Source organism: Peromyscus leucopus, chromosome 1 (genome assembly GCF_004664715.2).
Source record: "Peromyscus leucopus breed LL Stock chromosome 1, UCI_PerLeu_2.1, whole genome shotgun sequence".
NCBI lineage: Eukaryota > Metazoa > Chordata > Mammalia > Rodentia > Cricetidae > Peromyscus > Peromyscus leucopus.
This window is the reverse complement of record NC_051063.1, coordinates 115,604,209-115,620,156: the sequence shown is the minus strand read 5'-3', so window position 1 is coordinate 115,620,156 and position 15,948 is coordinate 115,604,209. Positions and strand designations below refer to the sequence as shown.

The following is a 15,948-nucleotide window of genomic DNA, read 5'->3' as shown; positions in this document are numbered from 1 at the left end:
ATTGTTTTGTTTGGTTGTAGGACTTTCTAAAGGGCTGTATTTTTACCATTCAAGCAATCCCCTTGCTGGGTTATCCAAACGAACTTCTGCCAAGAACACTACAAATTCAGGGACAGGACTTCTTTGCAGAGAAAAATAGCCCCTTTTCCCCCGAAAATTGAAAGTGTTTATCTTGGCACTTAAACCTTGTATTGAGCCTTCTGGAAAATATTTTAAACTGCTGTTTTTAACTCAGACATTTGTAACTGAAGCAAGAACAGTTCTGTAGCGCTGCACCCAAACACATTATTTATAGGGTTGATTTTCCCTCTACACCGAAAACACTAGGCTAATGGTAGCAATTTTCAAAACATAATTTCCTACAGCCATGCAACAAACTTGATATTTATCCATGTATACATTATGCAATTTGCTTTTAAACCTCAAAGACTTCTTATGGCTAAGAAATGCTAAACATTAAACATACTTGCTATCCTGAACGGTCACTTTGGGAAGGACTGTTTCTTTTTATGACCTGTTAAGATTTTCACAAGAAGAAAACTGACTTCACACTGCACTTTACTACCATGCATGTCAACAAAGGCTGTTTTCCTAACATTGCATCATTTTGGAATTTATTTTCCTGCTAGGTATGTACATCACCTGACTAGTGAGGACACAGTTATAAAGACAGACTTTGATTTTTTTTTCTTACACTGGTATTCTAATAATATCTATGACACAAATATAGTCTGAAGAAACTGATGAAATGAAATGTTCATGATTTCTAATTCAGTCCATCAAATCAGTTATTAAAACACAAGAAACAATTGTACAACAGCAGGCCAAATACAGTGTGAATCATAAATTTTAAAAATCAGGCTGGGTGTGTGAACCATTGTTTAGTAGTGACCCAGAACTCACAGGGCTCTGGGTTCAATCAAAAACTATTATAATAACCAAAGCCAGAAAGGAAAGAAAAAAGGGAACGAGAGAGGAAACATTTCCCAAATGTCATCACAGAGCTCCAATACTTTTCTAACACTGATATCTGATATAAAATCCTATGTAGCTCATTATCAGCTCTTGGAAGATGAAATGCTACGTGCAGCTCCGTGCAGCTCTATTACTTTGTATCTATGTGATATCCTGGTAACAGCAACATCATCATTTTGTATTCTCCTAGAACATTTCTGAAAAAGTTTTAAAAAAAATTCCACATTGTGCTTTATCAAATATTTACTAGGATGTTCTGGCAAGCCATCCCTACTTTAAATTACTGGTATGGTTTATTTGAAAATGATAAATATATGTACCAAATACATCTTAATAAAAGTCTGCTACTCTCCTAGTGGACTAGGTACAAACATTAAAGCCTAGACAGTCTTGCTATGACTGAACTCTGAAAAGTCAATAAAGAATTAACTAAAAAAGTGTCAAAAGTGGGCTACAAATAGTAACTAATTAGTAGGACTGAAAGTGGAGATTAGGAAAGAGTAGATTCTCCCTAGTCAAGAATCATTTTCTCCCCCTCTCTCCAAAGGTGGGGTCACTGGCTGCCCTGGAGCTCAGTGTAGACCAGGCTGGCTTCAAACTCACAGAGATCCTCCTGCCTCTGTCTCCCGAGTGCTGGGATTAAGTGTGCACCACCAACTGGCTTGAGTCATTTTCAGTGCTGCTCAGGTCATAGCAAGGCGGCAGATACCCATTGCCTTCATATGAAACCTTGCTTCTCTTCTTCCTATTTTCTTTACTAACAAAGAAGCAGGATTTACCTCTACACTCTTGGGGTTGGGTGGCAGGATTCCATACCATTTACTGGAGATAATGACTGGGGGAGGGGGATACTTTAGATTCATAGTTGAAAGGAATTCGATACTATTTTGATATTGAAATAAATTGGTGAACAGAGCATACCTGAAAAAGAACATGTACATGGCCGCTGTGATGCAGAACAAAAGGACCTGCAACGAGGAGGAAACAGATTATTTGCAAAAGGTACTGACATCATCACTGCTGTGACCGACGAAAGCAAAACAACCCCTATTAAATCTCAGGCCTGGCTGCATGGAAACAGCACAGAAGCTACCATCACAATGTACATCAACGTACCACATTCTGTAACACACTTCTCAAATACACTGCATTCGGGCGCAATGAACTCATAAGTACATGTAATTATACTACATACATGGGGCATATACAGAATCATCACTCAGTATCTACAAAAGACTGGTTTCAAAAAAGAAAGCCAGCCAACTAGCCCACAGATGCCCAAACCCATAAATGATGAAATCTCTCATATAAAATGGCATGGTATTTGCATATGAATTACATACACCCTCTCACATTTTATATCATCTTCAAATTACCTAGAGTACACAGTTGCTAGACAGGGTTGTTAAGGAATTAATAAGAAAGAGATTACATATGTTCAAAAGAGTTTATCAAATTTCATGACTATTTCAACCAGCAATTGGTTGCATGGTTATGGGACCCAGTGATACATAAGGCCACCGTATACACAAACTATTAGCAAACATATATACTCAGAGGACTCATATAGACTGGTTGGGTGGCAACAGGGTTCAACAAGGAATACCTTTACGGCTTGCCAGATTTTCAAACTGTAGGTCAGGACTGTATATTATGTGAGGAAACTGACAAAATTTGACAACAGTGAAAGTTTTCTGAATGTGCAACCCACTAATATTTAATTCAAAATCAAACACATTTTAAATTCAAGATGTTTCTGGTAGGACTTGGCAAAGTTAATAATGAAAAAAGTCTTCTAATATTTTCCTATATCAGAATATAAATATCAAATTAGTATATTTGTATTATATTGTGTTAAAGTGCTTAACTTTGAAAATTCCTGCTTGAGTTCCTAACTTGGATTTCCTAATACTCATTCAATGAATTTTGCCTTGGGAATAGAACAGAATTTCCAATAGTTTCTAAAACGGCCCCAAACACATTTTCTGCCATTTTATACAATGCATTTACACAAAACAAACCATCATAACTGATGGTTATAAAATCAAAATACTGACAAACTGTAAAAATTTTGATATGCTCTATGCCCTGAAATATCAAAAATTCAGCCAAAATTTAATTCTTTTTGTAAACATAAGCAAGTCCATCTATTAGTATGCCAACTTTCTTTTGTCTTTAGTAAAGATAAAGTTCTATGTATATGCAAGACCTGTTCTTAAATATTTATTTCTTTATGATTTATAATCAGTAAATGTTTGACTTATATACCTAGATTATGGGTTTCTGTAAATATTTCTCAGGAGTGTGGTGATACTTTATTTGTGCTAAAATGTGGTAATATTTTATTTGTGTTTTAATAAATAAAGCTTGCCTGGAGATCAGAGAAAAAAGGCCAACTGGTATAAGTAAACAAAGAAGTCAGACAGTGGTAGCATATGCCCTTAATTCCTATCACTTAGCAGACAGGATCTCTGTGAGTTCAAGGCCACACTAGGGAACAGAGCCAAGCATGGTGACACATGCCTTTAATCCCAGTATCAACCAGAGTTCTGGAGGCCTGTACAGACAGGAAGTAACAGAGTTGGCCAGGAAGAGGAAGTGATGTAGCTAGACAGAGAGCAAATCAGATGGCAGAACAGCAAGGCATATAAGCCTGGTTGACAGGAAGTCACTCTCTTTGGAAGCTTCGGAGTTGGTGAGGTGAGGCTAGCTCATGGTTTGTCCTATTCCTCTGATCTTTTTCTTGGGCTTTAAGCCAAATTTCTGGCTCCATGTTTTTGTGTTTTTTTAAATTTAATTTAATTTTTTAAATACAAAAATCCAAATTTTTTTTCTTTTTTTACATATCAACCATAGATTCCCCTGTTCTCCCTCCTCCCACCACCCCTATTCCCATCTCCTCCAGGGCAAGGACTCCCCTGAGGATTCAGCTCAGCCTGGTAGATTCAGTTGAGGCAGGTCCAGTCCCCTCCTCCCTTCACCCAGGCTGAGCAAAGTGTCCCTGCATAGGCCCCAGGATTTATTAAGAGACCATTTAGAAATTCGTCTACACAGGAGAAAGGAACTCATAAGCAGAAAAAGTCTGAGAAGCTCTGAAGAATTAACTGGAATGAGGACAGGCAGACAGACAGACAGACAGACACACACATACATACACACAAATAAAAACATGCATACACCACACATATGTGTGCACTAAGTCAACATATGTCTATTAACTATATATTAAAGCAACCTGATTTATTTAAATATAATGAAAGGTTCAACTAGCAGGCAATATTAATCAATAAAAAAGCTTATAAAATATAATCAACTTTTGTGGCATACAGAATAATTAGCCAAAAACCAAGTTCTCCTAGTAGCAAGCATAAGAGACAATAAACCCAGACTGAAGAACTCTCCCTCACTAGCAATCATACTAAAACATGAGATAGTATATGTACATAATCAGAAGCCCAGTTATGGTCATGGTAACAGAAAGGATCTCTCTAACATTACTGTGAAATCATAGGGAAATGGTAAAATGCACTCTTATGTTTGACGACTACAATGTTGCAAATTAAGTGCAAGAACTGTCAATGGCTTCATTCTCAGGCAAATAAGAAGTGAATGATTTTCCAATTATAAAAAGGTGACTAAGAAAAAAACAAAAACAAATATGGTATAAAATGGTGTTTTGCTATTTCCAACAGAAACAATCTCGAGTTAACTTGAGGAAAATGTAAAAGCTTAGCTATTACACAGCAAACCAGTCACATTTGCTATACTAGTCTCAGATAAATAAGGATCATAATGCAGCCTGGGGGACTTAGAAATATATAAACACATCATTCCGAGGAAGACAGGTATCAAATGAAACTAAGTGAACACAAGCATCTATATCTTCATAACAGTTCAAATGTAGACATAAAATGTGTTTCTCTTGTAAACACACACCTCTCCCTCTCCTAACCTCCCAAACCCCTCTTTCTTCTACAGGTCTTTCCATTGGCCTGGCATTTATCCTGTCTAAAATACTTAAGGTTTATTACACACAGACTTTAGAAACATGGAGCATATGGAATAACTCTAGCCATTGATTATGCAATTATAAACCAAATTCCAGGGGCTGGAGAGGTGGCTCAGCAGTTAAGAGCATTCCCGGCTCTTGCAGAGGACCAGGGTTCTGTTCCCAGCACATGGTAGGCACAAGCCTCTGTAGCTCCAGTTCTTGAAGATCTGATGCCTCTTCCCAGGCTTCATGAGCATCAGGCATGCATGTAGTGCACATACATATGCTGGCTAACATACACATAAAATAAAAATGAGGAAATCTTTTAAAAATAATAAATCAAAGTCCAAGTAAGTTTTTTATTGGCTATTATTTGCTAGTCAATACCCAGATCAAGAAACTCAAATTTTACTCTATCATTCTATCCCCTTTGTACAATGGTAGCTTTCCTAGATATTCAATATTTCCTCCATTCCCTGCATCAGTCAATGTTCTCCTGGTAGATTTCATTCCAGCAGAATGGCCCCATAAAGTGTCCCTACCTTCTCCAACTTCACAAAAGAAATTATCTTTCTCTTCTTCTCTTTTCTCTCTCTCCTCTCTCTCCTCTCTCTCTCCTCTCTCTCTCTCTCTCTCTCTCTCTCTCTCTCTCTCTCTCTCTCTCTCTCTCCTCCCTCTCTTCCTCTCTCTCCTCTGTCTCTCCCCCTCTGATAACTAGGTTTTATCCTAATATATTAAAACTACTCATGATAACTGTCTGAAAAAAATCTTTACAAATAATATAGATGAAACGCTGGAACTCAAGCTTTGAAGTTAGGCAGACCTAGGCTTGAATGTGTTTTGTGGAACTTCAGATACTTCCCAGGATTTTCTGAAGCTGATCTGTAATTAAGAATAGTATCTCACTCAGGTTAACAGAGTGAACCAACAAGAAGATGCTTGCAAAAGGGTCAGGCATTCAGCACACTGTTTAATATTGGTTCTCACAAAAGTGATCTCTGTATAAAATCTAAGACCAGAAACATAAGTGTATTTAAAAAAAACCACAACTATTTTTAAACAATTGGAAACATTCAAATCTCCAACAACTGAAGGTTACTTTTTTTTAATATGGTGAAGAATCTAGACACAAAAATAAATCTAAAGGATTTTTAAATACAGATGATTGATTCTATAAATATTTATTGAATACCTACTATGTTACAGACAGTTACTTAGAATGTGCAATGCCAAGCATACCAAGAAAGTCTCTACTCTCATGAAACATACCTTAAGTCATCTGAGCAAGGGTACTGGGGAAATGTCAGATTGTTTGTACAAAGTGGTCAGGGGAGCAGAGTATTGTCAGCAGAGGCAATGAAGAGGAGACAGGGACAAGCTGCAGGGATAAACAGAGCCCTGGAAAGACCCTGAACATTATCATGTAAAATTTGAGCCTAACATAAATATGCCTAACTTCCTGTTAATCAAACATGTTAAAGAAAGGATTTTATTTTTAGTTGGTGTGTTAGTCAGCTTCCCATCACCTTGATATACCTGAAACAATCAACCCAAAAAGTTAAAAAAGACAATGTTTCCTGTGGCCTTTATTTTTAAAGATCTTAGTCCATGGTCATTTGTCGCTGGTCCTTACTTCAGGTCTTTACGATATGAGAACACTTGGTAAAGACAGCTGCTTACCTCTTGGGAGCCCAGGAGGAGCAAAAGAGAGGTGAAAGAAGGGGGGGGTGGAGAGAGGAAAGAAGGGAAAGTGGGAGGAGGAAGAGAGGCACATACTGGGGTCCCAGCGGTCCCTTCAAGGCACACCTGTAACTTTACTTCCTCTCAAGTGGTCCTGCTTCCTATAGGTTCTACCACCTCTGAGAAGTACAAGAGGCTAGGGACCATGCCTCAGTTCATGGATCTTTGAGAAACATTTATGCTCCAAATTGTAATATTAGATATTTTTTAAAGTGTTTTCAAGCCATTGTGGTCAATTTTAAATTATAGTAAGTTCAACAAAGTACTTTTTCAAATAAATATATACCTTTGTGTGGATGATGAAAAATATTTTGTTTTACAAATTATAGAATTTTAGAGTAAAAAAGAACTTCAAAATACACACACACACACATACACACACACACAGAGAGAGAGAGAGAGAGAGAGAGAGAGAGAGAGAGAGAGAGAGAGAGAGAGTTTTTAATACAAGTAATCGTAGTAATCGTAGATACTTTTTGCACTAAATAAATATTAGAAAAGCTGTTACCCTGTATCTGCTAGGTACAGAGTGTATTTAAATAAAATGCTCATTCTCAGAGAATCTATAGGGTACTAGTCCATGGCAGAGTAACAAAGGCAAGGAACATAGCCATCACACCCAGTAAGATGTTTATGGACCAAGAATTACCCCAGGTACATGAACTGGCTTTTTGGAACCCATTCCCTATGGTGGGATGCCTTGCTCAGCCCTGAAGCAGAGGGGAGGGGCTAGGCCCAGCCTCAATATGGTATGCCAGACTTTGTTGACTCCCCAAGGGAGACCTTAACCCCTCTGAGGAGTGGACAGAGGATGGAATGTGGGGGAAGTGGGGGGGGGGGGAGGAATTGGGGTTGGTATGTAAAATGAAAAAAAAATTAAATAAAAAAAAAAGAAACCCTGACAGGAAAACAAACAAACATGTTTATAGCATTCTCTCATTACTTGTTGATGGAAGGTCTCCCTTTTATTTTATTTAGTGTTTCATTTTTCACACATTGTGGTCACTACACCTGAAGTTTATTGCTTATAGGTGACATGTGACTGTTTCTTGTCTTTTTATTTCTTAGATCACATGGGATCTTATGTGCACTATAGACACCTGGCTAGCTTGGAACTCACTGTACTCCAGGGCAGTTTTTACCTGAGAGATCTGCTTGCCTTTGAATCCAAAGTGCAAAGTGCTAGAATTAAAGGTATAAAACATCATATACATCACTTTAGAAAAAAAAAATCTGTCTCTTAATTGGAATATCTGGATAGTTTATATATTTAATGTGCCTACTGGTATACTTAGATTTAAAAAATCTGTGGTTTCAATGTTATTTTGCTGTGTCTCTTCTATTATCTTGTTCACCTTTTTCCAATTAACTGAATTTATGGCATGACTTTCTCTCTTTGGTTGCCTATTTTGCCATTTTTCTTACAGTACAGAGCACTTCTCTTTGAATTTCTAGTCTACATTTCATTGGTGCTGTACCATGTAATCTACAGGAACTTCGCGGGAATACATTCCCATTTCTCTTTCCCTGTCTTCATGCTATTGCTGTCATCCACCCTCGTAAGCACATCTATGCCGTCATCCACCTCATGTGCACATCTGTGCCGTCATTCACCTCATGTGAACATCTGTCCCGTCATCCACCTCATGTGCACATCTGGGCTGTCCTCTACCTCATGTGCACATCTGGGCTGTCATCTACCTTCATGTGCATATCTAATTCAATAGTGCATTTTAATCACTTTTCCTGAAAATCATATCTGAAATTTTCCACTATTTTGAAAGATATCCTTGCTAGGTATAGAAATCTAGCTTGGTGGATCATGTTCTTTCCCTAGTCTGTCCACTGTCGACTGTGATGTGCTTTGCAGTGGTTCTCTTCCCTCAACATTTGTGGACTGTGGATACATTAAGTATCTTGAATATATATAAGTTTGCAGTTTCATCATAATTGAAACTTTTCATTCATTATTTGAACAAATGTATTTCCTGTTTCTCTGTCTTCTCCTTCAGAAAATCCAATTATCTAATACTAGGTTATCTGGAATTCTCCCACAACACACAAGGGCTCTATTTATTCTGAAAAACAAACAAACAAAACAACAACAACAAACAAAAAGTAATAATTCCCTTTTCTCTATGTGTTTCATTTTGGACTGTTTCTCAAATTGTTTTAGCTTGACAGTCACTAAGATTTTCTTCTATAATGTGTAATTTATAATTATTCTAACAGTAAACTTTTCATCTTGGAAGTGTGATGTAGGTTTTTATCCTATCTTCCGTGTCTCTAACTTTTTTAAAACTATAGGACTTAGTTATAACAATCCTTTTCAATGTCCGTATCTACTAAATCTTTTCTCAGTTCTAGCCTGGTATTGACTGGATTATCTATTGTGAATCCAAATGTTCTGCTTCTCACTGCTCAGTGGTAATTCTTTACTTGATGTCTGGTATTCTGAGCTTTACGCTGATGGGTCTTGGGTATTTCTGAATTCCCACAACTCTTAAGCTTTGTTCTGGGACACAAAGAAGCTACTTGGGAACAACTTAATCTTTTAAGAACTTGCTTTTAAGGTTTTTTTAGGAGGGACTGCATAGAGCTTGCTCTGGAGCTAATTATCCCATTGCTGACTGCATGCACTCTACCCAGTGCCGTATCACTCTCTGAGATGTTTGGGAATGTCTGCAAATAGGAAGGGAAATTATTCTTACACCTGTCTGAGTTCCAAGCACACAATTAGGACCGCTAATTGTTTAGGTTGCACCTTCCTTACCTGGGTGTTTCCTCCTGTAATGTCCTAGCCCATAATGAGCTGAGGACTTGGCACTCCAGCCTTCTGTTCTGTGAGCACTGTCCAGTCTGCTCCATCCGCATCAGTTTATTTCCTCATCTGCAGTTCTCCTCTAGTGAGTCCTCCTTGACTCGAACTGCAAATCCTCTCATCACAGTAAGTGAGGGTAACAACACAACTCCTTCCATTTGTTCCCCTGTTCTCTGATGCCTAACACCTGTATTTGGTACATTCTTTCAGCTGTTTTGTTGTTTAGTTGAGTAAATCCAGTCACTGTTAATGTATTTTGGTCAGAAGGAGCAGAGTATAGTTATTGAAGTAAAATGAATTGATATAAATATTAAATGTGGTTTCTCATTCATATTAGTGCTATATTTGAAGCTGTGTAGAGGAATAGTGATCATCATAGATAGACAGGCATAAGCCACCTTCATCACTACAAAAGTCCAACTAAACTGGCCAGCAAATGGCATTTTTATTAGCTAGTGGGACAAAGTTACAGTTGTTCACATATTGTAACTTTGAATATAAATTATGAATTGGTACACTTTTAATTTTACACTGTGTAAATTCCCACAAATTAGCAAAAATATAACCATCACTTAATTTGTTTATTTGTCGAAATTATACTGCCAGTTTATAGGCCATAAGCATGAAATGCTAATAATATACTATACAGAAAGCCTCGTAAGAGTCACGAGTGTGTTATAAATATTCAACAAATGCTAACTGGGCTGAAAGTTGGTTCAGTAGTTAAGAGTGTTCCCTGCTCTTACAGAGGACCTTGGTTCAGTTTCTAGTATCCATATAGCAACTTCCAAGTGTTTGTAACTCTAGTTTCAGGGGCCTAACCCCCTCTTCTGCCTTTACAAGCACCAAGCACACACGCGGAGCACACACATACATGCAGGCAAAATATTAATTCAAATAAAGTAAAAGTAGTTTTAAAAACAAAGAAATGCTAACTATTGAGAGGTAAATTCTCTGTAATTCCCAGCTATTTCACAAATATTGTGCAACTTAAACAAGATTTTGAAGTTGCTATTTTAGTAGAGTTTTTAAACATTATACTTCAATATAGATGGAACTCGAAAACAGTATTCTAAACAATATTCTAAGTTAAAGAAACCAGAAACTGATGACTACATGCTATACTATCCACTTTTCTACATGTAATTCCAAAACAGGCAAGCCTACTTACAGGAAATAGAATACTAGTTGCCTAAAGTTGGGTATTAAATGGTAATGGAAAGAGACAAAGTTCTGGGAGCAATGAAAAGGTTCTAAAATTAGATTAGGAATGGTAGCCTACACAACTCTGTAAATATGTAAAAAATCATGAAACTGATATTTAAGCTAGCAAATTTTATACAATACAATCTACATTGTAAAATAGCTATTAAAATTTATATAAGAAGAGCAGCATACACAGAGTGAGAACAAAACTCAAATACAGTAATAAAAATGCAAAGCAAGGATGAGTGTGAGCATATATGTACATATGAAGGATATATGTGCACATGTACATACATATGTAAAATTTGAGGGGGTCAAAAACACTGAGCTTTAAACATTAGGAAAGCATTCTGTCATCGAGCTACATTTCTTTCTTTCTTTCTTTCTTCCTTTTTTTTTTTTTTTTTTTGGTTTTTTGAGACAGGTTTTCTCTGTGTAGTTTTGGAGGCTGTCCTGAATCCTGCTCTGTAGACCAGGCTGGGCTTGAACTCACAGATATCCGCCTGACTCTGCCTTCCGGAGTGCTGGGATTAAAGGCATGAGCCACCACCGCCTGGCCGAGCTACATTTCTAATCCAATTTCTTTGCTTTCACATTTACTTTGCCTACTTTGGGCTGAGTTGTAGGTATTTGAGGAATTTGTTTTCTTTTTCTTTTTTGAAACTGAGTATATGTTTAGATGAAAATGTGGAATTAATTTGAGTACTACCAGCAATACTATGAGTGGTTAAGCAATCTCCTAACACTGTAGTCAAAAGGCAGTGAGTACAATCTAGTAAATACAACTGAAGAACACTCTTCTGCCTGGAAAGACTTTGCAAGGACAGACAAATTGAAAGTCACTGCTTCCTGCTAAGAAAAATTTCAGGAAAAACTATTGCAACCATCTTTGCTAGGTAAAACAATCAGAAAAGTATGCTTCTCAAAGCAGTAACATAGAAGTCATAATATATTAATCTATAAAATAGCCAAGAAAGCAAAAAAAAAAAAAGTAAATGTTGTCCAACATGAACATGGCCAATGCAAAGCTGTTTTAACCATCAGAGTCTCAGATAGCTAAAGCACCTATCCTGGAGTTATTTGAAAGTCTACTGGAGGCCCTATCGGATGGGGCCTGCTTCCTGCCACACAACTATTTCCTACCACAGGACTCACTGCTTTTCTTTCCCACAGCCAGGGAAAGGTTCTTTGCCCCTGATCCCAGTGTCTCTGCTCCCTCTTCTTGAGCATACTTGACTCCTGTCCTGGAAGCACCAAGTCTACACTCTCTCATACTGACAGTGTCTTTTTTCTATTAGTCAAATAATGAAACGTCTCTCTTTTTTCTGGAAAAGAAAAAATAAATTCCCTTTTACCCCATCTGTACTTCAATCATATTTTAGTAAAATATCTACCCATCCACTCAACCAAAATTGCTCTGGTTTCATGTTCCCTGTATTTGGTGAGTCAGCAAATGGAAAGAACAGACATCAAGGCATCCTCCAGCTTACCAGCTCTCATGATTCCAAATGAAGCAACATACATGAATCCCAAGTTCATATTCTTTGACTACCAGCACACGTGAACACACAAAATTCCCCAACACTTCTTACTGCATTAAAGGGTTCCATCTGACAGGAAGTCACATAGTCACAAAGCACTCCAATATAATAAAAGCAGACATGTTTACCCTTTATCCTACAGACACCATTTACCATGACATTTGTTCATTTTATTTAGGCAGTGGTTTTTGGGGTTGTCTGTGTAAATTGTGTATCTCCTGGAATTTTTAAATACAAAGTCAGGGTGGGGATCATGGCTTGGGGTTCGAATACTGTTTAACACACAGAAGCCTCTGCATTCAATCCCTAGCACCAAGGTGGTGGTGACAAAAAAACGAACAAAAGAATGCAAAATCACAGGGGACAGAAGCACTGGTTAACTGAACACATGAACAGATTCTTAGTATATTATAGTAAGGCTTCCAACAGGAAGGTCAGTTCTTACATACAACTTCAAAGTCATCAGAGTCTAGTAACACATTTGCCTTCAAAGTTCCCAGCTGTAAAAACAGTTGTATTAGATGGTACCCAGAAGTATAGCCTACTGGATACTCTGTCTGCTTAGAGTAAGGAAATAATCCCAGTCTCATCTGTAAAAATTAAATCCCTTAAAGAATATAATCAGCGCCAGGCGGTGGTGGTACACGCCTTTAATCCCAGCACTCGGGAGGCAGAGGCAGGCGGATCTCTGTGAGTTCGAGGTCAGCCTGGTCTACAAAGCGAGTTCCAGGAAAGGCGCAAAGCTACACAGAGAAACTCTGTCTCGGAAAAAAAAAAAAGAATATAATCAGAAATTTTCGATATACAGTAACTAATCTCACCCAGATGTCACAGTACTTATTCTAACAAAATTATAAAATTATAATTAGGCTGCCAACTTTTAAAAGAATAAACAATTTAGAATAAATCACTGAGAATATAGATAAAAATTACATGTGATGAGACTTTATGAATATAGCTTCAAACAGTAAAGAGCAAGAAGGAGGAAGATATGAATGAGAAGGCTTGAAATGAGGAGAAGGGAAGGGAGAAATGATATAATTATATTAAAATCTCAAAAATAAGAGAAAAAATTACGTATGGGGAAATTTCAGCTTTATAAAAACATAAAAAGAAAGCTTAATGTTGAGGTAAATAGCAAGTGAAATTGGCTCAGTAAACAACTACTCATCAACATCTACTTTCAGGACCAGGGCTGACAAGCAGCCATTATCATTAAAGGCCAGCAGTACCCTATCCACATCTCTATTACCATCATCAACAGGAAATAGCATGGTGACGACTTACCTTTTAAATAGCAAGAGACTTAGCTGCTTCTTTTCCTTCCTCATACCAGGTCCTCTCTCTACTATTAATTGGTCATTACAAGCCATTAAAATGTAACTTGATACAAATAAATACAGAAACAAATACAAAAAGGAGAGTGAAAAGTCCAAATTAACTGTAGAGTAAGAGGGCTTGAAAATAGGTCACGAAGGTTGAAAGTAAATAAACAGGACCACAGAACACTGAGAACAGGGGAGGAAGAGAGATGGTAAAACAATAAGGAATCATTTATTAACATTACCATTCAGTGGACAGTGTGAACTATTTTATCTAGTTGTTACAATAGCCCTTTAAGGTAGGTTTAGTGACAAGCTGCTCCCTAAAACCACAGACTATGTATGTGGCTCAACTACAACTGACTACATGACATCAAGCATGAGACTTTCAAGGACAGCACTCTGCCTGTAGAAACACTTACTAATGCTGGTCTAATGGCCACCGCACTTCAAATGTAGAAATCATCATCATCATGTTGCCAGCATTTTTGTGTGTGTGTGTGTGTGTGTGTGTGTGTGTGTGTGTGTGTGTGTGTGTGGTTTTTTTTTTTTTGGGGGGGGGGTAGGGCATGAAGGGGAATCTTTTAGAGTTCAGTATAATAACTGTAAGATGATAGTGTAACACCAACATCATTCATTGTCCTGTTACTGAAAGGTCACAATATGTCACAGGTTATATTAAGTATGTGGCAAATGTAGTTTTATGGAATGTTTAAAGGGGCTCTGTAATGCAGGGACTCTTGCTACCAATTCAGACGCCCACCTCAGAGACACAGAGGTACTTTGGGGATTCAGTTGGATTGTGAAACCAGGTGAGATTCTGAAGCCCGTAAGCTGCCATGAATGTCTCTCAAGCTTTTGAAAAATCTCTTTAAAAATATACAGCTTTTAAATTTTTCACTCAAATCAATTATGAAACACCTATTATTTTCATACATAGAAAATAAAGCAGCAAGTTAAAACAGCCTGAATCAAGTAGTTTGTTACCTAGAGAATGAACAAGATTTAAGAAAAATGAAGGTGATAAAAATTCTATAACCCTCAAAGCTTATATGAGATACTTGTCCCAATGAAAAAAATCAGGTCTAAGAAATGACTTTTTTAGTTTCTAAAATAAGCGATCTAAATATTACATAGTAAAGCAAAAAAATCTCATTTACACATGTAGTGAGATGGAGAAGTTCCATGTGCCTGTGTAATGACGTAAAGGACCATTCTTCATCTTACTGTGACCAAACATGGAGTTTATCCAGTCAGAAAATATAAATCAACAAAACCTCATATAGCATTCAGCACATGGAAGGATGAGAAGAAGGCAGAGGGGCGGGTTTCTACACGAACTCAGAGCCAAGTTACAACTGAAACGGGATTGTGTCTTTCAGTGGGGCAAAGTGGACAGGCCACCTTCCTTGATACAGACAGCAATTCATGTTCATTTCCTTATTTTCCTCCACCGAATGAAATTCCCACTAACCTCAAATAAGAACAAGAACCAGGATTAGGGTGATTTTCCCTTAGATACATTATAAAAAATATGTATGAGTTTCTAGATGAATTTAAAAAGACCAGAGCGGGGCTATACATGGACAATTGTATATGGAAGTGTACTAGTAAGGCAATTCAGTTTTTCCCATTTGATAATAGGAAGAAAGATCATTAGAGATAAGGTTTCCGTTCAGTAGGTTAGTCAATATACCAGCAATCATTCTCTAGTTCACCAACCACACTGTTCTATGGACAGGCCACTAGATGCCCTATAACTAAGTTCCACATGTTTTTCCACATGTCCTCTAAGAGTCAACTGAATTCCAATACATAGTTCAGGATATATTAATATACTTTCTTCAACATTGTTTTATACACAGCAAATAAGCTTGTGACTCATGAGTTAGAATGCAATACCATCTAGCCCAAACTTTGCCCTGTGCCATGCTCACACCATCTGCCAATTCCTTGGGCATATGCACATTCAAGATCCACCTACGTCCTTCTGTAATTAGGCATAGCACTGCTCAGGTCTGCTTTGGTTCTGTTTCAGTCCCAGCTGCAAACTCCTTCATGTATACTTCGTTCCCTCTAATTACCATTTCTGTAGGCAAGAAATGAGTTGTCCTCTAAAGAGCATTAAAAAGGTCTCAAAGCACAGTGAGTGAATGTTTGAATTCCGCATCAGAAGAGCTAGTAGAATGTCTCAACCTGACTTACTATGGAACTCACATGTTTAATGTTATCTCCCAAAATCAAGCCCCCTACACATGTGTGTTCCTCTAAATGCCCACACATGTTACGGCAAGGAAACAACAGACCAGGGTTCTGAGCTGTGCTCGGTAACTCAAAGGAATCATCACTCTC

The 15,948-nt window shown here is 37.5% G+C and overlaps 1 protein-coding gene across 2 annotated transcripts in view; it reads right to left on the bottom strand.

The window, feature by feature from the left end:
• The window catches only part of Tmem135 (transmembrane protein 135), a 200,616-nt gene that overhangs the window by 52,899 nt on the left and 131,769 nt on the right, over nt 1-15,948 (bottom strand). For both annotated transcript variants that reach the window (XM_028894961.2, XM_028894962.2), the window contains one exon: nt 1,897-1,943. In XM_028894961.2, coding sequence (XP_028750794.1) covers nt 1,897-1,943 — 47 coding nt within the window. The remainder of the gene's footprint in view (nt 1-1,896; nt 1,944-15,948) is intronic.